Source organism: Alosa sapidissima, chromosome 19 (genome assembly GCF_018492685.1).
Source record: "Alosa sapidissima isolate fAloSap1 chromosome 19, fAloSap1.pri, whole genome shotgun sequence".
NCBI lineage: Eukaryota > Metazoa > Chordata > Actinopteri > Clupeiformes > Clupeidae > Alosa > Alosa sapidissima.
In genome coordinates, this window is record NC_055975.1 from 11,994,025 (window position 1) to 12,019,399 (window position 25,375).

The window sequence follows — 25,375 nt, forward strand, 5'->3', positions numbered from 1 at the left end:
ATGCAAGCCTGGCCTTATTACACGGTCTTTTGAAACCCAAAGAGCGCGAGGCGGATGCATTCCATTTCTGAGGTCCTCACATACTGTACATCCACTGTCAAAACCAGGAGTCAACCTGCTGCACTGAGGCACAAAAGCTGTACGCTAAATTAAAAACAACATGTTTATTTAACTAAGCATCATGACCAAAGCTAATGGTTCCTTGTGACGAGTTTAATTTGCAGTTTGTTGTGTTGTGCCTGCCTTCCCTTTTTTGAATCCCACTTCATGGCAACAGGCTTGTTAATCTCACTCTGTGAAGCAACCTTGACAAAAAAAATAATTAAGGGATGATCAAAGCCCCATCGACATAAAGTGATGTTATTGTGAGACGTTTCATTCTAATGACTGTCTGCGGAAATGAACCTCTCATTGTGGAGAGCTTTGTGATATCCCCGTGATCCCATCCCCTTTAAGGCTTATTATGCAGGGCTGCCTTATCCAGGCTCTTTGAAACATGATAAGGTTGTAATGGGCCTTTCTTACACTTGGCTAATCAGCCTCTCATTGTGTCTTAAAACCTGCCTATAATCACTTGCCTCCCCAATCCAATTAATTTATGCGCCCTGCCTTTCTCTCTCTCTCTCTCTCCCTCTCTCTGTCTCTGTGCGAGAGACACCCTTTGCTGTCTAAGGAGCTTTGAGACAAAAGGGAGGGACAGTAAGCATAGAACTGACAGCAGTGGGAGGGGATGTCTGATGAAGATCTGCTTAAACTGTCTCCCGACATAACAAGCCACCAGGACACTACCTCCAACACCACAGGTTAGACCCCCGTCAATTGTGGTGGCATCCACTTGGACCCATTCAGTCATTGCAAAGGTGCGCTTCATGCTGGCGCTTCAGTCTTTGGTGTAAGGTTGCATGATGTCTTAACTCACAGAGGAAGAATGAAACTTGGATAAATAATTGCAGGGCATTTCCCTGTGTACGATGAAGCAGTGTACAAATTATGCCAGCCCAGGAAGCACACTAATTGCACTGGTCACTCTGACGTATTCTCTCTAGTTCCCAAATCTATCTAGTGCATGAGTATGAAAAGTAAAGCCATTTGTGTGATTTTGGCAGACTGGATGAAAATCAAATTATCCCTTATGGAATTATGAACTTGCAATCATCACAGGATGTTCAGGAAATATGTCTGACGCAAAACTTATTCAGGGGGTCAAACGTTTCAGCTGGGGTAGGAGCAAAGCCCCGGTGTGCTCACCCTAGGTGGGAAAGGGGTTGGGACAACGCTTGTGTATTGGTAAAGATTAGTGTAGGCTGCATTCCCTCCTTTGTGATTCAATGTGTTATTTTCAAGCCCACCTAATGAGAATACTTGTACATTTCTCTGCTTTTCTCATAAGCGCGCGCACACACACACACACACACATATACCCCCCCCCCCAACAGCCAACACACACACACAAACAAATATGCCCCCCCCCCCCCCCATTCTCCGACACACACACACACACACACACACACACACACAAGCACAAATTACAACAGGGACGGATCACTTTAAAGGTGCCGTAAGAGTGGTCATCATGAACGCAAAGGCAAACCAGTCTGCACAAAAGAGCCCACGGACGGCACTCTCAGCAGGGCTGTCTTGTCACTTTATTTGCCCTCTCTCTCCATCTCGTTAGGCTGTTTGAGTGTTAAATCATTACTCCCCTTCTCTGAAGAGCTGTCAACAGTATTCAAGAGAGGGCCATAGAAGCCATCTTTGTTAACTTCCTAAACTGAGTTCAATGATTAAATGAACACCTCATCCACAAAATCTGTGCAATTAGATCCTCCTCTACACCTTTTCATTTTCTTTCAAGAGTCGTTCAGCGGCCAGATTATTCCAGAATAAAAAAACTGAGTGTATCTACAGTCATGTAGGAAAACACAATGCAGCGATATATCTTGAAAAAGGGTTCTATATTCTAAAGGTTTCTATATTCTATAGGTTTCTATATTCATATAGCCTAAAGGATGTTTCTCCAACAGATGACAGCAGTCGCTTTGATAACACTATAGGCTGTGCTCCCTCACGTTTTGTGGCCAAAACCATACAGAGAAGGTCAGAGGCTGTTTCTCCGACTGAGGCGCCCCTCGTGTTTTTCCAGACCACGGAATGTGCCTCCTAAACGAACGCACATGCAAAGGTGACCGTCGGCCATCCTAGATACAAGGGACGATAAGGGTGCACAATTGCGGCGGGCAGAAATGTGGCATGGCACGCAAAGACAGATAAATGACCATACAGTACGGCGCACAATGGGAATTAAACACATAGGGCAGCTGGGCTCTTATCTGACTAAGGGAAGAAACTAGGCAACAAAGGGAGGCTAAGACTAAGAGGCTTGATGCATGGGAAAGCCATGGGCTGGCCATTGTGACTGCCCTTCTGCTGAGCAAATAGTCCAAACTGTTCATTCCCCATCTCCCATTCTCTCGCCGGCACATTGTTTGTGTCCTTGCATTTCATTCGGCGAGGAAGATTGCTCTCAGAGCCAGTGAGCAAACAGTCTAGAAAGGAGCCGGCTATCTTCTGCTGTTCCCAGGAGAACTAGCATTTTTATTTCGGCTCCAAGCTGTCAAAGGATTGGAGAGTGGATGTCAGGAACCTGAATTAATTGCTTTAAGCCGGGGAGGGGGAGACGGCCGCGTTTATCACCAAATGTTCAGGAAAATGCTTCTTAGCAATTATGTGTTCTTTAAGCAGGGGCCTCAGAATTGACAGGCATGTCCATTGCGGTTGTGAAGGGACAAATTTCCTTTTTCAGCGATCTAAATAATGTTTTTTTTTATTGTTATCGGGGCTGGAATAATGATTGTTGGACACAAGCAATTTGGACCTCATGGGGAGATAAACAACTTATGACAGACATTTCCAGTTTTCATCACCGTGTTAAATTATCGTGCTAAAACAGAGAGATTTGTGGACTGACGGGGCTTGCAGATATGTATAAAACTGGCCATTCAACCAGTTGGTGATTTGGGCTGCGAGAAGCCAAAAATCTTTGTTCTACAAGCCCTTGGTTTCACCAAACTCCCATTCATGACATTTGCTCCCTGCATGCTGGGGGCTTCACCCCAAATGTAGCCATTACTGTGTGATTCATTTGGTGCTGGGGGGGGGGGGCAAATGCCAGAAGCATCAAATGAGACAGCTGTTTCACTGGCATTGCTAGGCTACTCTATCTCCAACCTCTTGTTAGGGCCAACTGTATGCTATTCCAATGGTTGTTAGGGTTCACACAAACAAATCTGCCACACAAACATCATAGCTTCTATCTATGACACACATTACAATGTTGTTGTTGTTATTGTTGTGTTATTGGTGTGTTGCTTTTAATGCTGTTGGCAGGGTTGTTTAAGTTCCTACAAATGTTCTTTGTTTGCATACATAACCACATATTGTCAGAGACAGATACTTAATAGGTTCAACGTAAGATAATGTTGACTAATAAGGCAGCCAACACATTAAATAGTGAAAGAGTTTAGCACATTGCTGTTGGTATTGAAAGATGTTGTGCATCCGAAATGAGAATGTGTGTCCATTGGTGGGAGTCTTGGCAGGCCATCTCTGTATGTGAGCTCTGTAAAGCACATTAAATTACTGCTGTCTATGAAATGCCTTGCCTTGCCTTGCCTTGCCTTGCTTGCCCTAGAGCAGGGCTCTTCAATTGGCGGTCCGCGGGCCGGATCCGGCCCCCGAGGTAATTTGTACTGGCCCTTGAAGTGTAATGTTGATATATGAGCAAATCCGTATATTTGCTCTCACATACAGCGCATTACTATGGTTAATTCTCTCATGTACAGGAGTAGGTTTAAAAGTTTAACCATGACCTACTAAAGTTTACTAAAGTGGTACTAAAGTTTCACGCAGCTTCACGCCGTGTAATGCGCGGCTGATGTGGCCATTTGAAAGTAATGCCCACTGTACCTGTTTTGGCGCCCGAAATAGGCGATATTTTGACGGACCGCTCAAATTTGTCTCTTTCAAGGCCAGCAAGCAAACAAAAATGACACAAAATGTCTTTATCGACCTTAGGAAAAAGGAAAGTTGACTCAGAGAACAGGCAGTTCAACAATGAATGGACAGAGAAATGCGTTTATTACAGTCAATGTGAAACCTGTGTGCCTAATATGCAACGAGTGCCTTGCGGTGTGTAAAGAGTTTAATTTGAGAAGGCATTTCAAGACAATGCATGCTAACTTTGACACTACTTTCCCACCGGGGTCCGTTGCCCGGAGGCAGAAGATATCGGGGCTTACATCTTCGCATGATGTTTCGGGCCTGTACGGATCAGGAGAGGGCAACAGCAGCATCTTTGAGAGTGGCATGGATATTGGGCAAAAAGAAAAAGCCGTTTACAGATTCGGAGACAGTCAAGGAGTGTATGCTGGCATCCATTAAGGAGGTTGTAACAGATGATAAAACTCGAAAAAGCATTATCGACTTGATCAAGCAAATTCCAATCTCTGACTCGTCAAATATGAGGAGAGTCGAGTGCCTTGCATCGGACGTTTTCGAGACGCTTTTGGACAAACTGAGGAAGGCCGAGGTGATGTCTTTGGCCGTGGATGAGTCGACAGAACAGTGATATTGCACAGTTGTGCGATTTTTTGATAGTGAATGTTTTCACGAGGATTTTCTTGGACTAATTCCCATGGAGGGGCACACTACTGGTGAGATTTTATTCACCAAAATTGCTTCATTCTTTGAGGAAAACAACTTGGATTTGACGCACGTCAACATGTTGGTGACAGACGGTGCGCCCTCCATGGCGGGCAGGGATCAGGGGCTCGCCGCGTGGTTGGCAGCCGTGGCTCCTCAGTTGAGATCGCTACATTGCCTCATCCACCAAAGCCTCCTGTGTGCCAAGCTCAGTGGTGAGTTAAAACAGACCATGGACTCAGTCATGGCAATTATAAACTTGCACCTCCATAGCAATTATAAACTTGCACCTCCAGTTTACAGCACCGCCTTTTCCGCAAGCTGTTGAAGGACATGTCTGCTGAACATAAAGATTTGCTCATTCACAATGACATTAGATGGCTTAGCAAAGGAAACGCATTGAAACAGGGGCGCAGGAGGCACGGGGGACGTGGGGGATATGTCCCACGCAGTGCTGAAGAGACAGCCGTCTTCCCCCTCACTTTTGATAAGGAAAAAAAGCCTTAGGTACGCTAAATAAATAATAACATATAGGATTTGCGCTAACTGTAAAACTCCCCATTAACAGCATCACATCACTAACCACAGCCATCTACAGTACTGTAAGACTGCACAATCTCATATTCACTCTGTTGGATATCTGAAGCCAGTTTGTCTACTAACAATCATAAAATAATCCAGGCTACTTGCTTAGCATAAATCATTTATCATCATCTTTATTTGAGGCAGGCTGGTATTCGAGGCAGGCTTTAGACATGCATTTCGTTTGGAGCGGCATGCATACCTGTAGGCTATCAAAAGCATTTTCGGTTTGGTTTGGGATTTAATGTACTTTTGGACTGTTTGATTATATTGCTAAATGTTGGGACTGATGGGCACTGAAATTTGGAAGATATTTGATGGTTCACTGTTAAGTTTGATGCAGTTGAAAAAGTGTTGGGATTTCCACTGCTGTTTATTGCGAGACAAGGCAGCCCTTCATTGAATAGGGGTTGTGCTGTAATGGAAACCTTTTTGCGTAGCCAAGTAGCCTAAATTGAGTTATTGTTTAATTATGCACGATTTAGTTTTTTTATAAAATTCGTAGGCTGGAATGCCTTGAGTCGCAACAACTGTGTTTAAATGTAGTAGGCTTCAGCCTCTGGCAATTAGCTCGAAAGGGGCGGCAAGAGAATGAGCTTGAGAACGTGTGTTGGAGACCCATGGTAGGAAAACGACTTTTCTTTGCCAACCGTAGGCTATTAATCCAACCAACATAATACAATACAATACAACATATAATAAAATATTAAGAAGAGGTTATTTCATTGACTTAAATCGAACAATGTCTTCTAGTGGACTGATGGCAATTGTTGGTATGGTAGGCAATTGTTACCCCGTCTTGTATATGGGAACCTGCCTTTATTTGTCCTGCTATAAATAGAATCAATCCCGGGCATAATTTGAGGATTTATGGTAGCCTAGTGCTCAACTCCTCCTGCTCAACATGACGTTAGCTGTTATGTTTATGATAACAAACTCAACTAGCCTACTTATCAACTCGTTTTTACTAGCCTAACTATAAAATACAGGTCTATCAACGTTTTTGTTCTAAGACATTTATTTTAAACATAATTTCAAGACACAAATTGGATACTTCAGTTACCTTGGTGCATAAATCCCAGAGAGTAGGCTACCACACCCCAGAGTGATGGGCCTAGCGTTCTTATGCGTTCAGTGTGGGGTAGGCTATAAACAAGCTGAGAATTTAGCGGTATCATGTCTGCCTGTCACAGACGTGGGGAGCTCTTTGAAGCTTGGGATAATGTGATACAGTCACTACAGTAACAGTATTTTATTTTACCTCTTATGTAATTTTTTTTTTTTTTTTCAATTTTATAAATGCTTTGTTTAAATGCTGTTGGAACAAATAGTTGATTATAAAGGCAACTTTCTGTTGCAATTTTCTGTGTGTTCTGGACTGGTAACTTGTTAAGCCAACACTTGTTAAGTTCTAACGTTGCATAAATATTAACTGCAAACACACAGTGGAGAGTTGATTTGGTTTATACCAGACAATTTAAGTAGGCCTAACTAGGCTATTTGATCATGTAGTCTATGTTTCGATCATAGGCATGATGATTCATTCATGGCTTCATAAAATATCAACATCCCATGTTGCTTTTTTCTACCATTAGCCCAAGTAGTGACCAGTATTCTACCATTGGCCCAAGTAGTGAAAACAATTGTTTGAAAACAATCAATGGTATTATCTTAATATTCTGGCAAGTTTAAAATATGATGGTCGAAATTGGGCCAGAGGTGGCAATCCGATATCTGTAAATCTGATCTCACTATGGGTTTGTGTTCACAATTTGGTCACCTTCACTTTCAAAATATCTCCTGCGCCCCTGCATTGAAACGCTGATTTATGTTCAAAGTAGACAAAAGTGAGAACAGCAGTAGTTCATGTGTGATTTTATGGGGGCATTTTTTAGAAGGAAAAAAGTATGAGTTGTATTCAGTTACCGATTAGCTGCATTTCTGTTTTAGAAAGGGGACAATTTGAATGTAACATTTTAATTTGAACGTAACAATGCCTTGGGCCCCTGTGTCTTAATGCATCATAATGTGCATATGTTGTTCTGCATAAAAAATAGAATATATATCGACTCCTATATGTGTTAATTTCTTTATTTGTTACCGTGGTAAGTCATATTCTCCGGCCCCTTGTTTTGCTTCAGTTTGATGAACTGGCCCCAGTCCCAAATTAATTGAATAGCCCTGCCCTAGAGTGTGGGATCCAGGCTGGACCCATAACAAAGGGTCTTCTAGGAAGGTGTTTTTTTATATGTTGCACAACGCAGTGCACTGTACTCGCCTTGGGGTATGTTGAAATAAGCAAAGTATAGCGGCATTCTTCACTTACAACCGTTTTTACCCCCTGGTGCAATTTGCATTTTAAAACCAATAATGATCACCTGTACAGCGAGCCCACACAAGGTTGGAGCGTTTAGTATGGATTAGCTCTTCCCAAATTGCCTTTCATAAGCACATCCCCATGTGTAATCAATCTATCCAGGGGTATCCATCAACTGGGCACACTCAATGGATCCATGACATCGCCTAAGGCCTGACTAATGCTTTGTTTTGCATGTAAAGATGACTCAATAGATTATTTGCATTGACGGTGTAAGAGAATGGTCTCTTCGGAAATTGACCTTTGATGACTGATGAGGGGTGCCTCTCCTCTTCTCTCCTCTCCTCCTCTCCTCTCCTCTCCTCACTCTGTTGGATACAGAGGAAATGACTCTTCTACAGTGAACTGAGAATATCCGAGTTAAACAAGTAATTTATTTCACTGATTAGTGAATAATTCGAACAGAAAAGTTTATCACCTTATGTAAAGTGATCTTGACCGACAATTCCCTTTGCGTTGATTGAAATAAAGTCAACAAATTCAGGGTTGCTATCATTGTTGCCATGCTCTTTATTTTGCCTTTCTAGTCAAATACCTTTTCATATACTACATGGATTCACTCGTACTGACATATGCCGCCATATTAAACTTGATTTAACAGGAAGGCCTCATTAAGTTCTAGATTTGCTCTTTGTCACCATTCTAAACACTACTCTGGGGAGTTGTCTGTGACAAATTGGAAAATAAAGGGAATCCAATCATAGCCCATAAATCTGCTGTAATCGCAACTAGGGCAACTGCTTAATCTGACAGAAAATTGAATTAGCCCCGCTGGCGAGCGGCTGTCAGCGTGGAGAACACGAGGGTTAAATGGTGTGTGCCAGGGGAACACTTCTCCTGACGGGGTGACGGGCCGGCAGAGTGTCGCACACACAGTAATCTGCTCAACCTCACAGCAGACACTGGCCCCAGCTTTTCAGGGAGGCTTCAACCCAACGCGGGTCCCTGTATGATGAATGTTCACCGCCATTTATGTGGGATTAAATTGAGGATTAATTTGATGGGAGTCCAGGCATTGGGAATTCATTTTGAGTCAGACTTGAGGTGCCCTACAAGAAAGGATCTTGGTTTGATTTCTCTGAGGACTCTAGAAGAAGTGTGCGTGTGCGTGTGCGTGTGTGTGTGTGTGTGTGTGTGTGTGCGTGCGTGCATGCACCAAGAAGTGTGTGTGTGTGTGTGTGTGTGTGTACATCCCTATGATTTCGGTAAGTGCGATGATGGTGAGATGAAGAGTGTGGGTTCTAGGTTTTAGGTCTTCTTTGCTACTGAAGTAGATGTAAGGAACTTTAGCACAGTGCACTGCTAACAGCTCTCTGGATGCAAATGAAGGGGCCAATCAAATTAAACCCAAACTAATAACACCAGGCATTGAGCAATATATACTGCTCAAAAAAATTAAGGGAACACTTACAGTTTTCCACAATTGTTAAAACACATTTTTTGAAACCTTCCACCCTTTTCTCCATTCTCAAACTACTTTCACAGAATGTCTGACAGTTCTTGCAAAATAAAACACTCGCTTCAAAGTTTTTACTTGTGCTTAGAACCAAACAGTGTCAGAGTACCAATCCAGTTTATGATTAAAGTGTTCCCTTAATTTTTTTGAGCAGTATATATAAATGATCATTTGTATTTGCTTTTTTATTTAGAAATATAAACGTGTAAAAGATGCAGTATATGATTCACTTTTTCAAAAGGTTATTATATTTTATCTAAGTACACCCCTCCCTTGCGTGCTGCTGAAGCATCGCGGCTGGAATTGTTCACTGCTCAGTCGGAGCCACTATGTTTGTTCCCCATCGACCGCGCCAGGGCTGTGTACACGCACCAGAGATTGTTTTGCATGGGATTACAATCCCAGAACTTTAAGTGTGAAAACGCCGCATCTATTTCCTCAGCGTGAGCATATGGTGGAGAGCAGTGCTATACTCCATTCCTGGAACAAAACAAAACAAAAACCTCATGAATGCTAAAGTGGTATGTCTGTACCTAACACGCATTGTGGTGTCACTGAAATTGGAGCGCTCACCTTCAAAACACACCTCTTACACAGAGAGCGAATTGGACAAGCCACGGACTGAAATAACCTTTCCACTTTTGAGCATCCTTGCATGGAGAACACATGCAGGACAGAATATTACGTGGCTTGTCATTCACAGTGCCTCATTGGGGGCAGCTGGGCTTGTTTGCTTTAAGCCGGATGTGAAGATTGGTTTGGTGGGTCTAAATGATTCGCCAGAGCATGCTGTTTGTGGCCTTCATTAACTTTTAATGACTTATGTGTCCTTGTGGAGGCTGGACAGACGAGGCATTGGCGAATGCAACGGAGAGACATTGGCACCTATATCCTGCACATGTGTGTGTTAATGTCTACATTGGGCAGGGATGCACAAACACACAAAAAACAGCGGAGATGCATCCAGTGGCTGCGATCCTAATGCAGGCCCAGAGCCTCATCTGTGGACCACAGGCCACCAGCCGGACTCGACAGCACAGAGAACAGAGTCCTGAGCTCACTGGAATAACCCCAATCAGTTGCAAACGGGGGCGTTTTGAGAGATGAAGAATTCAAAATGAACCTTTCCTGTCTCGGGACACACACTGACAGCTCTACTCATGCCTGAGCTATGTAAATGTGGCTCTCTGCATGGCTGAGAACACCTGTGTTATCTTGATGAATAACCAAAAGAAATCTACCTGCCAAACATGCCCGAGCCAGAGCCAGAGCCAGAGTCTGCCTCTCCAGGCACTTACAATTCCTATCATTTCCCAGCCCTGTTTTCTAGTGCTAGATTAGGCCACCCTAGAAGAGAAATAACATGGTATGTATAATGGCTGCCCCACCTCTGTCCTGTGTTTGATTAACCATCACAGGGAAATGTTATAAAAATACAAAACATCAACGATCATGTTGTTAGCAGTGTCAGCGCAACCAAACGCAACGCGGTGCACGCAGGCAATGTCAGTTGTCAAAATGACTGTGTTTGAAACCCCTTCTGACAGATGTGTGAGATGCCAGCTGCCCTATACGCTGCAGCACAGCCAGGTCTGCTGCAGTCACACAGTGCGCTCAATCAAGTGCCGTGACTGAGTGGCACCTCCTGGGCGGCCCTGCTGGCTTGTCATGGCCTGTCCTCAGAGGGTGAGAGATCCATGGGCTGGAATTTTCGCACCGTGCTGTGAAGGTAGTGAGGAATCCTCTCTAACCTGCGCCACATTCTCACCACTCTCTCTCTCTCTCTCTCTCTATCTCTCTCTATCTATCTATCTACCCCCCCCCTCGTTCCCCTGACCAGTGTTTTTGACCACCTTGGCCTCTTCTGTCTCCTGTCTGACTTATTTTCCTAAAAGAGCGAGTCTGTCTGTCCTGTGATGCAGCAAAATATGCAGCATTTCTAAAAGCTTGCTTCTCCTAAATCATTTTAGAGGTCACATTTCACAGTACATTTGCTGCATGACAATCTCGGCATTTGAAATGCAAATGACCCTCAGAACAGAGTGCTCTGCAATCTCACACTTGTTATCTATAACTGTCCGTTTAGTGGACCCTGAGATTGGTAGAAGCATCCCACTGATGTACAAAAGACAACATTGGTTTGGATTACGTGGGCTACTGTGTCTCAATGAAACATTTTGTACTAAATGCTTAAGTCCATCTATAAGCAAATATGAGAATATTTGTACATTTCTCTGCTTTTTTCATAAACGTATTGGACCAAGAGCATGCACGCACGCACACACACACACAAACAAATATACTCCCCAACCCCCCAACTTGGAAAGGTTTATTGAATTAATGCAACTTAAAGTAACTGTTATTGAATTAACTAAACAGCCTTTAAATAGCTGTTCTCACTTATATACTAAATATTGTGTGTATGCATTATTGATTTTTTTTACTATGCATTATATGTTTCTAAATTCTTTCTTAATAGTTATTTTATAAATTGGTGGGGAACTATTTCCAGTGCAAATTGGAGGTTTGTATTCAATGGGATCTCATATATTCTAATCTGACAAATATTGTGTTTTACATTTTATATATTATATATTTGGTAGAACAAATTTACATACATCACTTGGTTTATCTTTTATTTTCAGGATGTCACCTGCACTTAAGTTAAATAATTAAATAAATTAAAATTGTATTCTCCTCAAAACAAGAGACAACATCATGTGTAAAGGAGAGTTATTTGGAAACTAAGTATGCCTCACTACTGATGAGATGCCTTTTCTGAAAAATAATATCAAACAAAACCCTTGTGTATTTTTCAGTTCTCAGTTATAAACTGGCCTATGCACGTGCGTTGACTTGTATATTTAGCAGGCATGTGCAGCATTTCAGATATGAAATTAAAGTTAGCCTAGACAGTCTCGTGGAAATTATTTGAAATAAATACTTGATTTGATGAGTCTGTTAACAAGTTGTCACATTTATGTTTTCGTCACTGGTCCCTGGTTTATCTTCTCGTGCGAGTGCGTCTATCTCACTTTTTTTAAAATTATTATTTTTTATAAGTTTTTATTTTTATTATAAGTTCTGTCTATAGGCCCACCGCGCGTTGAGAAAGGTGCCCTTTAAGAGCTCCCCGAATGGCTTTGGGTTTTGACTTTGTTGTCCTTTAATATACTGTGGGATGGCAGTTTCCCTTGCTAAGATATGGGATTAGGAGTATTTGGCGTGAAAGAGGAGTTAAGTCGGGATAGTGTGGACGGTCCCACCCCTGCAATAGGCTAAAGCAGAATTACAGCTTGTAAGATCGGTACCCCGCGATCACCCAGGAGACAGTTCTACTTGGGTGTTCCAGACCCTGGCAGACCCACCGAAAACTGTTGGTGACTTGGCCTATCAAACAAAAGACATAGGACAGCCTGTCACATATCCTTGCCATTTCAAATGGACAGCCCTTGGTATATTTGTGCATTCTGTATTAGCTGCTGGCCCAAAAATAGGCTACACAATGGTATGGCCCATAATGGGATTTTCTGTAACGCACGCCATAGGCCTGGCCATGATAAACGAGAAATGAACTAAGAACACTTTGCTACAATAATGACTTATTAACAGTCTTACACTCATGCAACCGTATACTGTTCGAATGATAAAATAGTGCTAGGCCTATGGCCATTGCAGCATTCTTCAAGCCATTGCAGCATCCATTTCCACTTCATGATATTATTTCAGGAGACACAACTTCCTTTTTAACACACCTTCCATGGCATATTTTTGCTATGCCGAACCGACATTAGGAAAACTCTTTAGATAATTTGGAAATGCGCCATTACGCAAAGTGGGTTCATGGAAAGAAATGTCATTAATTCAGTTTATAAACAGAATTAAAAAAAACTCCATCGCTGTTGTTGCTATAACAACACATGCCGGGGTTCCCCGCGCTTATTTCTTTCCCAGTGTTGGTATTTGAGTCATTGAAAGTAACCCTTCTCCATCCTTTTCACGAGGTGTCCTAGTTGCCTAATAAACATATTTATTTGCATGATATTGTCTGTATGGAAAAAATTTGCGCAAAACTACTTATGGAAAATTCCCCCTTAACCAAGATTCTCTTCAAAACATTCGTGGAGTTAGAGCACGACTGAAAACAAGAAAACGTCCATTTATAAAAGAAAAACAATATTTTTATTATAATAATTACTTATAATAAATATTACTTATAATAATACCACATTATTATTATTATTATTATTATTATTATTATTATTATTTAAATAGGCCTAACTATTGATGATACATTTCAGTAGGCTCAAATGTACTTAAGCATAGCTAGAGTTCATTGATTAGAAACAATACTGATTCGTGCAGGTTTCATTTCTGACAAGATCTTCAATGGGAGGCATCGATGCACTGAATAGACAACCCCACCTTGACTAATCCCGCATTCAGAATAGCATGGACAAAACATTTCGGCATGCAACAAAGGGAAGCAACATCGTTTCATAGACAAATCAACTCCAAAAGCGATGTCGTTTCAGCAAAAGACGTCGCTTGTTAACGCAAAGGTTCCCGTAGGCTATACAGCACAAGGAATTATCCTACTAACGTTGAAATAAGTGTGCCTTCTCTGCTCCATCGGGAACATCAATCAGCTGGAGTAGCTCTCTGACACGCCGCTGAATGAAGCTGGGGCAACGAGGCACCCTCGCCACAACCCCTGCAAATCGCCCTGTCTTTGAACCAGATATAACTTTCATGAAATTCAATGGGGCCTCGTGGACCTTATGCGTGAACTCATCTGTTACTTCCTCAAAGCAATACCTGAAGCCAGTTCAACACTCACCGCGCCCTGCACTCCAAACTTTAAATTGAAACAAACTTTGTTTCTTTAAAATACACCATGAAATGGTCCTACCTGATAAGTGCAGCATATTGGAAAGCAACCGGAGACCGACTAAAGAGCCTCGCCTGCAGCCGTCTGCATAGAGCTTGGAGGCATCGCAGCATTTATTTGAGCTCAAACTCTGTCACTGTTGACTTTAGCACAAAGCAAAGATTTCACTGCCCCGCTAGTTTAAAAAAATGATTATTTTACAGAGATATCGATCAGTGTGCTATAAAAATTCAGCCTAGCATTATGTCTAAAATGAAGGCAGCAAAATTTAATATCTGTGTAAATTTGCTGAGATGTGACGTCCTCCTATTCAAAGTTTACACTCCCACAATTTGGCCCTCCATGTACACATCCTATAAGTATTAATACAACCATTTCATTGTTTACAAGCTTTTGTTTACCCTCAGATCACAAGTATAAAATAGGCACAGGAAACGCGACTAAAGCATTCGTTTATGCTGAGGCGGAGGTTTTCACAGTAATGTAAAAACATGGGGCATTCTGAACATAGCATTATAGTGATGGCGAGAACCTGATCAAAGTCTCGACTCACTTGTCACCATTGGGACAGGTCTCATGACGGCTGCCAGAGAGTTCCGTGATTTTATTCAGGGTGCCTTATCAGACAGGATCACTTTTAAGAGTGGCACTAGTTTCTAAATACCCTGAAGACAATGAGTGAGTGCTGGGGAGCCGTGTAGATAGTGCACCACATTGGAGCGCCTTTGTAGTCAAATGGAACCCCTTCCAAGCCACCATTCTACTCCGCCACAGGAGCCTTTTATGTGATAATGAAACAAATTTCTTTTCCAGATCACCACTTGTGTCTTCTTCAAGGGCAGAAAGACGACAGAGGGTATGGGGGCTGTTTTGATAGTTCTTCTATCCGAACTGTAGCTTACTGTTAATATGATAACTGATTAAAAAATAAAATCCAATGGAATTGGGATTTCATTATTCATCCCCTAATTATAATATATAATATTATATAATTCCATGCCAATACTAATACTACTAATAAGACTACTACTATTAATAGGCCTATACTACTACTACTACTACTAATAATAATAATAATAATAATAATAATAAACAGTCGTCGTCATCATCATAAATGTTTGGCCTTGTTAAGCTAATGTCCGACCATTTTGTCCTGCCTATAAGCAATCATATTGCATAATCATCGTTGACAGAGACGTGCATTAGACCTACTGTAACAGAACTAGGCTTTGTGTGGTGTGTTTTTTATTTCCTGTGTTCACCGATGTTTTGGTATGCTTTTTATTTCCTGTGTTCATGTATTAACATTGCTGTTTCATGCATGGGTTGAAGTGTATGGACTGGTACCCACATATGTTTGGCTGTCTCATCACATATTTTTATTGACATCTTTAAAAATACAGTTGTGTTGTGTATATCTGATTGTCAATGTGTGCGTCTATTTACGCTGGTAACTGATTGTAGAACTGAGGCTACTTGCTTGGAGTGTATCTAGGCTATGGGATTTTCTTTATATTTTCTTTGTAGCTGTCTCTGAAGGCTACTCTTCGAAATATGTTGCTTAATTGAAATTGAAAAGTGTGTAATTTGCTGGTTAAACAACATTCAATCCAATTGTAATATTATCATGCATGCCTTGATGCGTTTTGAAGAATTATGTTATTTTTCTTCAATGACCCGATAAAAAATCAAGAGACAGGTTACTTGTTTTAGTGAAGTCATTATTCAAAAACAATGGACAGTGACAGCCATATTTACGCAAAAAATAACGAATACAACCATTCTCAGAAAAAATCCAAATAACACTTTAATATACTTTCTGTTCTTGCGGTCAACTACAAGTATACACATTTACAAGCCATAAATAAAGATTTACACAAAGAATTGAAGAGGTTCGCCCTCCCGCAAGTCCTGAGAGAACCCCATTATATTCAGATGTGTTAAAGTCAGGTTGTTTGATCCGCATTGAGAGTCGAAGTCCGATACTTTTCTTTCAAAACACTTGAAAATAATTACTAATCAGACTTCACAACTAAATCAGTGGGAAACGTCGAAAATATTTGAGATACATATGGGTAAACTTCAAATTTTACAAATGTACAAATGTGGAAAAGATCCGTCAGGGATCACCCTTCTTTTATTTTAAGAAGAGTTCATTATGGGCCTAGAGTACACACCTTGATAATATGATGTATCTGGGGCTAAGGTTGAAGAGTCTAAACCAGCTTTGCCAGCCATCGAGCCCATGGATAGGGCTCCGGCCATGGGGGAGCCATAGCCAGAGTAGTGCATCACCTGCTCGTAAGTCTTAAGGTCCATTTTGTGATGCTGCTGTTCTGATGACATTAAGTTATTAATGGAGAAAGGGTGGTTGAAAGAGTAGTGATGCTCCGGCTTCAGGTGCGCCTCGTGCGCCAGCACCGAGTGGTGTTGCGCGAGTAGGTGCTGCGCCTGCGAGGTCGGCGAGGCTGCGTGCTCTGGACTCAAGCCCTGACTTGACTTCATGTCTGAGAGCGACCTTTTATGTTCATTGGAGGATAAATTGGAGTGGGGAGATTCGTTTCCATTGCAGCTCTCCGAACTGCTAGATCCACCCTCCGAAGTCTTTTTCCCGGACTCTTTGCCGAGTTTTTTTAGATCGACCTTAAACCGCTTTTGTCTCCTCAGGTAGCAACCGTTCTCGAACATGTTTCCAGAGTCTGGATGCAGTGTCCAAAATGAACCTTTGCCGGGTTTATCCGGGGATCTGGGAACTTTCACGAAACAGTCGTTAAAGGAAAGCGAATGGCGTATGGAATTCTGCCAGCGCTGCTGGTTCTGACGGTAAAATGGGAAAAGGTCCATTATCCACTGGTAGATCTCACTTAGCGTTAGCATCTTGCTAGTCGACTGCTGAATGGCCATTGTAATGAGGGAAATGTACGAGTACGGTGGCTTGGCGTGCGTGTAGCTCCTTCTGTACGTCTTCGGGTCCCTTGATCTGTTGATGTTAGATTGTCCATACATTGGGCTCATGGCGTTCATGTTGGTGTACGAGGTTAAGGCATTCATGGACGGTGGTTGCCCGGCCATGGGACTCATACTGGGACTCAGAGCTGCACTCATGCCAGCCATGCTTGCGCCCATGCCCCCCATCGCTGCAGGGCCCGGTGACATGCCCGTCATCGAGGGGCTCATTCCTGTGTTGACATAGGACATGTTCATTGAGTTGGCTGTCATGTTGGCCGTCGTACTCATTCCGGACATACTCATATAAGTGTTCATTGAATTCATTCCCAGTCCCGTGTTCATGTTGCCAACCGATGTGTAACACTGAAAACAGAGATCATGGAACTGGCATTAGTATTGCAATTGCATAAATTGCATGAAAAACTGTATATTGCATATTATATACAACCAGCATAAAAACATTCATAGTAAGCTAACTGTAGGCCTAAGTAAAAGATGCATCATATTTGTTTGCTACTTGTAGATCTTAAAACATGGTTGTAGTCTACAGGCACTTGCAAATATAATATATATGATGTCGCTTTAAAAACAAAAACTCAGAAAATATGTTTATAATGTTTTAAGCTGCCACATAGTCTTATGGTAAAGCAAAATAATAAAAAAAAAACATATCGCTGTCTATTGACTGTTTACAAAACACTGACTAAATGTTTGTCTGAGGAATTAAAAAATAAACTGTGTAGTACAGTTTTGCCTATGACACTACAAGATCAATAGTAGCATTTAACTAATGTTTAAATAAGTGAATTGTGAATGGAAAAGAAGGGCTATCCTCTCTTGTCAAACACAACTTTGTAAGGACAGTTCTGCGCGTCGAGATGGGGGAGGATTTGGAGGCGCCTCAAGTCAATATTTGATCGCAAAGTTAATATTATCTCAGGGCTAATATTGAGTTGTATAAAACGGGATCGGCTTTTGACGCAAAAATATACATTATAGGTACGAACCTCGGGTTCGGCGTAGTAAGTGCTCCAGTCTGAGTGTTCGTGTCCTTCCATTTTGACTGCTCCAAGCATCATGGAAGTTTCGCCCACTTCTCAAACCGTTTCTTCGACGAAGAAAAGGCAATGCGTCCTCCACGAAAAGGTTGTTATTTCGAACCACAACTTGGGTCGTCGGCGTGCTCCCTTGTCAAGGACTGACGCATGTGTGTCTTTGAGCCAGCCGTGCTGTGTCCACGGGCGTGGAGAGACGTCTGATGATGACTGGAGTTCAAATGACGTTGGCTGCTGGCTGTAAACTCTATGATATAGCTCTGTGTGCTGGGCGAGCCTCCAATCCCTACTTCTTCGCTTGGCCCCTATTTGAATAATCTGCTCACACCTAAGCGCGAGACTCCTCGATTTGGCCCCCCTATTGTACACCTGCAGTTCGCCGAAAAGAACAGCCCATTTGAAAAGAATCATTATAAGCTCATCTTATTGTATTTCAAAAGAAGAAAGGGAATCTTTGAAAATGGATTGTTTGGGAGTATGCATTATGTGCACCACCTCATTTGAATGCAGCAGCACGTTTTAAACACTATTTTTTCTTTTCATTTATAGAGTTTGCAGCCAAAAATAAAATATTACAAGTATAACAGACATGTAATTTAAACGAATCATTTCACCTGTTTGATAATAATTTGCAGGTTGCAATGCATGGCTATTTTGCGCGCAAGTGGAGGCTGTTTGAAATACAGGTTACACGCAGTGTAAGGTTCTGTTTTCATCATGTCGTTCGAAATTGCATTAGGCCTATAAGTTATTAACTTTGGATAATTGTCGCTTGCAAAAGCAGCATTCTTAGAATCGGATAGGCCTATTTGTAAATACCCAACATGCTCAGTCCTCCCTATGACCTGCATGCAACAACACTTTGTGCTTTTTCACGGTTTTATTTCAGTTTGGACGTCATTTACCAGAATGGTTTATCTGCAAATACCCCGGCTCAAGGGTCACGGCTGTATTGATTTGTAGAGTCGGGCTCTTGCTGTCTAACGGCCTAGGCTACATTGAAAATAAACGTTTATATAATATTTTTGATCATGGGACTTAGGACCATATTTTCGTTTGATTATGAGAATGTGAGTTTATTTCTTTTAAAAACTGAACACGCAAGCAATTTAATTTAATGTTTTCCCTTGAAGAGCAGCATCACTGGGTTGAGGCGCTAGGCTGCTTAGCCTACAAAGGCTGCTTATAAAGTAGTCTAAGTTTTGCGTATTATTGCGGTTGCATTTAAGTCCAATTATGGAATTTTAGGACAACTAACCAAAAGACCCATGCTTATATTATTATAACATTTGAATTTAGCCAATCAATTTTAGCGTTTGATCTGTTAAAGACGCCCTCTGTTGGTTACAGAGCAGTGTCGCACTGACTTGAGAGCATTTCATTCATTTCCACCCTATCTCTACTATCAAGTGAAATTATTTGCTAGGAAAATAGCATTTGTGAAGTTAATGTTCAATTATTTTCTCTATAGTCCATTAGTTCATTGGCATATTTAAAAAAAAAAAAATGATCCCGGTATAGTTGAAAGGCTGCCACTCTGAAGACACACATTTAACACCCTACCTGCGAGTAGGTGAGCGCACACAAGTAGGTGTTAGACACGTGCCGGTGGCTGTGCATCTGTTTGGCCACGTATTTGCGCAGCAGAGACATGTAAATGTCAGAATAATCTCAGGGTCTGTTTGGAGCCGTGTAAAGCCTAATATGTACACTGTGTGCGGCACATTTCCGTCGTGGGTCCACAGAGAGTGCTGCGGGTCAGTGTAACAGCTACAAACGCACATTAAATGTAATGTGATTTTGAGGTTTCATATCGCATATGCATCAAGCTAATTCCATAACAAACACGCGGGAGTCCTTCAAATGCTGTTAAGACAGGTCTATATTTATTCTTCTCACAAGGAAATGCTGACTTCTTGTCATATAGAACATTATACGATTTGCGGCACATAGAGCCGTGCCCTGCGTTGGCTAGCGACCTTCTGCCTGACACTGGTCACTGACATAAAATGTGTCCCATGCTGTCTCATTTTGAAAAGTAGGCCTACATTTTCCTCTCCTTGCTTCTGCAAGGTGCCTAGGAGGCATTGCAGGAACAATAACTCTTGGAAAGATGTTTGTGCCAAAACTGGTTTTCATTTGATTAAACAATGAAGGAGAAGGTGGCATTCAATGAGCAGTACCATGGAAAGGGAGTGTGTCAATATAAATGAAATTATTTATTGCCATTCATTGTGAAACAGTCTTAAGTTTTACCATACTTACCTTATGGTCATGTCATAGTTTATTAATGCAACTTCTAAAATGACTATGGTGTTATGTCTCTAAATGGCCTGCTGGATCTAATGTCCTTTGAAAATATTTTGCCTCTAGTTAATCATTAAAGACACTTGAGTTGATTATAAATGTGCAGGGTACTGAAGGTCACAATTTATGATTGGATATAAAAACCTGAAATTAACCCTTTGCTTTAGTAAATGTATATGGAATAGATGCAGAGGATATATTGTTCTTGTGTGGAACATATTTTGATACGCCAGCCAGAACATTTCACATGATAACCTCTCTTTGTGGGCAGTTTTATTTTAACAAGCATAAACAAACAATACCAAGTAGATCCAAATACAAATTGGATGTTTATTATCTTGTAGACATACTTCCAGCTCCATTATATGCCACACAAAGTTGACTTACCAAAGTTGACTTATGTGTAACACGTATAAAAAATATTTACAGTGCTCAAGCCTGGTTGTGCACTTGCAGCCTTTAGTGTGAGTTAAAAACTAAAGAGCCAGAGAGAACGCAGGGCCTGTGTGCTCTCCTCTTGATCATGCCAGGAGGACGCTTTCTAAAGTACTTAGGGAGGCTGGCAGGAACCTGTTACTTTAAGTTTCGATTTAAGCCCCAGTCTCCCCTCATTATCAGTGCACACCAAGTTTACTTTGTTTAACATTTTTTAGCCTTCTGTTGTTACTTCTCCTTCTTGTATACTCGGCCAAACGAATGGGAGGCCAAAAGGTTGAACTTGTGATTCGTCAAAATAAAATCAATTACTCCAGTCCCCCTTTCTCTCCCGCTCCAAAAAAAAAAATAAAAGTGACGAAAAATGTTTGCGGCGAGCCGCCTGTGGTGACAGTAAACATTCCAGAAGCGGGGACGGAGTTTGGTCTGGCCATTATCCTCCACAGCTGTGACAACGCCCGCTGGCTGCAGGTTTGTGGACCAGGCCACTGTGTGTTTACCTGGAAATGAATCTGAAAAAAGAGACGTGTCAGAAAAGGCATACAAACCCAGAACAGATAAAAGAGAGAAAGAGAGAGAGAGAGAGAGAGAGAGAGAGAGAGAGAGAGGCCTAAATAGAGCCTATTGAGTTGGGATGGGGAGGTGGCTCTGCTGATATTGCCCCTGAGCCCCTGTGGGCCTAGGGGCAAACACTGGCGTAAACGGGCTAAGGATTTCCTCAAATACGCACCTTTGCGATGGTGGGAAGACTGATCCAGGAATGCCCCTGTGATGGGCGCTGTGTGTTCTGTTTCCAGGGGAGCGATGAATTCCTTTGGTGATACGCGTCCCTTGTCATGCAAAGAGCAACTGCAAGGCACAAGCCCGCAGAGGCCAAATGAGACTGGAATCCACATCAGGGGGAGAGGCCTGTGGACCATGCCGCTCCCAGACATTTTTTTTCTTTTTCATAAGAGTTTGAATAGCTCCAAATAGATTTAAATGACAAGCAATGTCTAGACACAGGACAAGAAAGAGTACTCCTTTTCTGGTCATTTCAAAGTTTGTGTGCGGAGGTGTTCTCTTAAACCACTTTTGCTCTAATACATAGATTATTATGCACGACCACCCTTTTCAAATGATTGCTGACCATAAAAAAAGAAAGATGTTATTTTAATCCATCAGGTTTAATGCAAACCTGAAGCAAAAGATTTAATATCATCTAATCGACCATTGTTATTCATTACTGAGTGCACTGCAAAGTCAATACACATTTTAATCAAAGAGCAAAAGCAATTAAACGTGAGGTGCAAGGAGAACCATGTTAATTAAGCAGGGGATTCTCCCGGGAAGAACAGTTTATAAACATTACTGCAAACAGCCCAGAGGCAGACCTGGGAGTAGCAGTCGTTTGCACTCAACTGCCACCATCTCTAAATCACAGCCAGCCAATCAAAGACTAATGTATAGGCCTATTTGGAAGGCACATGGATTAGGATCATCATGGTGTTTACCGTGACATAAGTATTAAGATGGATGTTAGTTTTATTATGGGTGTTAAGGCAGGCCAAGCCAAATGCACCTGATAGGCATCATCATTAAATGCTGTTTGGTATAGGCAAAAAGTCTTGGTGTGAGACATACTTATTGAGGCACAGCAGATTAGGTCGTAATTTTCATCAGTGGCCTGACTTTGCTTTCTCTTATCATGTTCATGAGTCAAACAGAAAAGAGAAAATATAAAGGGTCCAGCTTTGACAAGCCCAATTTTCCATTAGTCTCATATCTCAAGAAGCCTTATCTCTATTCAACACTTGTGGAAATAGTCTGAGACAGTCCAGGACAGGAGCATGGTTTGGTTGCCACTGTGACTGCCATCCTGACCATAGAGAATTTGTTCAGGTCTTTTGTAGATATACTTTGGTTGAAACTTTGTTAACTAATCCAGCAAACTATTAAAAATTCACGACTGTAACAAAAAACCCGGCCAAAATCCTGGCGCAGCAGAGAGATCTACGTCATTTTGACGTCACCTTGTCGCGCTACCGGTCGGGTACGTCGAGTATGTAACACGTTTAACACACCTCTTCAGTGTGTCCCTGATTCTGCTGTCTGGAATCCTCAATTAGAGCATAATGTCTTGCTGAGCATGAAGAACTGGAGTACTTTCTAAGCCAATCAATGAGCCAATACTAATTTTCTTGTCAGTGTGGTTGGATGTCATATTTCACATTTAAGTTATATTCCTACATGACATGAATTGGCAACTTTTCATGAGAAACCATTTATCCTTGCAAGTGTGCCATCATCTCACTGATCTAGCTGTTGGATCCAGGAATGTGAGACTTGACAGTATTACAGGAGCTGCTGTTTGGAAGCCATTTCCTCCCTGGCTGGTCGTGACAGGCCCTATCCATATGCTGATGGCTAATTTGTAGTGTTTACTGACAACCAGCACAGGGGACCTAGCAGGTATCACAGAAAGCTTTGTGTCTCTCCAGACATCGGTTCCCAAACATCTCCCCTGCTACTGCAATGACAGAGCGAGTGACCGACCTGTGTTTGGTTACCCATGAAACCCTTCTCCGCCCCAACAGACCCTGTCCCGGGGAGCAAGCCCATAAACCCTCGCCTCCTTTTATTTTATTTTTTAACAGGTCCCCGTGGCTAGCTGACCAGCCTGCTACAAGGAGGCTTCTGTGACATGGCCACTCAACAGATTAGCACCTCATCAGCCTCCTGTGGCTACGGACAAATATGGCCTTCCCTCACATAAAACACAATGAGGCCTCTGCCAAAAAAAACAGCCCCTCAGTGGGGAGCCCAAGCTAGCCCATCAGACCTCCCAACCCCCCCCTAACTTCCATCCCCAACCCCCCCTCCCAACCCCCCCAAGCCCCCATCCCCAACCCCCCAAACCCCCATCCCCACCCCTCCTGAGGCTTCCTGGCCTTTCCTGACTCTGCCCCACAGCTGCAGCACTGCAGTCCAGGGCCCCAATTGGCGACTCGTGTGTATTTCAGGTGAGCAAATATTGCCACTTGCCTGAGAGTTCAATGGTCGTGCCTTTCATGGGTTGCGTATTGCGGCTGCTTGCAGGAAGTGCGTGTGAGGCCATGGGAATGCCGGCAGGCACAGCTGGAGTCGTCCAATCAAGCTCAAATTGTCCCTCCCCGCAATTCAGGAGGCCTTCTTTTTGTGGATTCCCTTCTCTGTGGTTCCATTCTCTGAAGCATCAGCACCCTTCAAACCAAAAGAATTTGTGGGGTTAGCTGTGGGATTATCAATGGGAATTTGAAATGATGTGGATTGGGTCAGGATTCTGAAAGATGCCTATTAGTGTCTAGTATTAGATGCCTATTATAACTGTTACATGTTATTTTCTATATTTCTGATATGTTGCTGATTGGATCATAAATGGCCACAGCAATGAAGAAAAGTGAAAATGATTGATAATGACTGACTGACTATTATTGTGTTACATGATCCAAATGTAAAGCACTTTGAGCTGCATTCTGTGTATGAAAGGTGCTATACAAATAAAGCCTATTAGTGTAACATTTAGTCCCACATCCCACATAAAGCCCACCCCATGCAGGATAATGCCCCATGCCAGTTATGATTGGTTCCTTGGTCCTTTATATATATATATATATATATATATATATAATACATTTTATTATGGACATATTTATGTGTTGCAAGCTATGAAATATGTTGGTCAATATTCAAAGTTGGACTGTTTCATAGTGGTGACACAAATGTAATACTATAATATTCTATTAAATGCTCTTAGTCTTTCACTGAAAAAATTATGGAACCCAGAAATATCATGTTGAGCCATTCACATTTTGACTGAACAGAACATTTCATAATGAAACTCAGTGGTGGACTATGCATCAGTTGTATACCTGCTGGAGACACCATGTATATAGACAAGGTTACTTTTACACGTATAAAAATGTGATGAATTCATTCTCATTTCAATTTTCTAACATAAATGCAACATAAACAGTGTTAACATGGTTGTCCTGCATTCAGTCGCTCACTCCCACTGGGGGTTCTCATGCTCTTTAATGCTCTTAGGCCTGGGGTGTTCTTGTGAGTGTTCTCTGTGATATGGACCCTTCTCAAAGTGTAAACACTATCTCCACTCATCTCCTCTTCTCTGCCACTGGAATCTTGTCCCAGTTTGATGTTTGTTTGTGTTATTTGTTTTTGCAGGCTCTAATGCCTAAGAACACCTAAAGTTTCTGATATACCATCCTGGCAACATTCTGGACACTGTCCCCTAGCAAAATCCGATACCATTATCCCAAAATCTGGGATGTTGCTAGGATGTTATCTGGGATGTTGCTAGGATGCTATCAGAATCATAAAATGCACCATGTGAAGGGTTTTCCCAGATCGCATCACATATATTCACCATTGAGACCATACAAGAGCTCAAATCATCACAGTCAGAAATTAAAGAGAAGAGAAATGTGTCTTTATTCACAAAAGAATTAAAATGATTAACAATTAATGAAATGCTCCCATTGTATTTTAAAGAGTAAATATATTGCCTGTTGAACCAGTTAAAGTAAAAAATCAATGATTTCAGTATCATTCTAGATTAAGTAAATTAAAAGTAAAACAACATA

At 41.9% G+C, this 25,375-nt stretch overlaps 1 protein-coding gene across 1 annotated transcript; it reads right to left on the reverse strand.

The window, feature by feature from the left end:
• Positions 1-15,796: 15,796 nt before the first annotated feature.
• On the reverse strand, positions 15,797-18,845 carry foxa2 (forkhead box A2). The gene is made up of 3 exons (XM_042073283.1): positions 18,626-18,845; positions 17,964-18,380; positions 15,797-17,319 (listed from the first exon to the last, which is right to left on the reverse strand). Exons 2-3 carry the CDS (start codon positions 18,033-18,035, stop codon positions 16,150-16,152), a joined length of 1,242 nt encoding a protein of 413 aa, XP_041929217.1. The 5' UTR covers positions 18,036-18,380; positions 18,626-18,845; the 3' UTR covers positions 15,797-16,149.
• Positions 18,846-25,375: the final 6,530 nt, after the last annotated feature.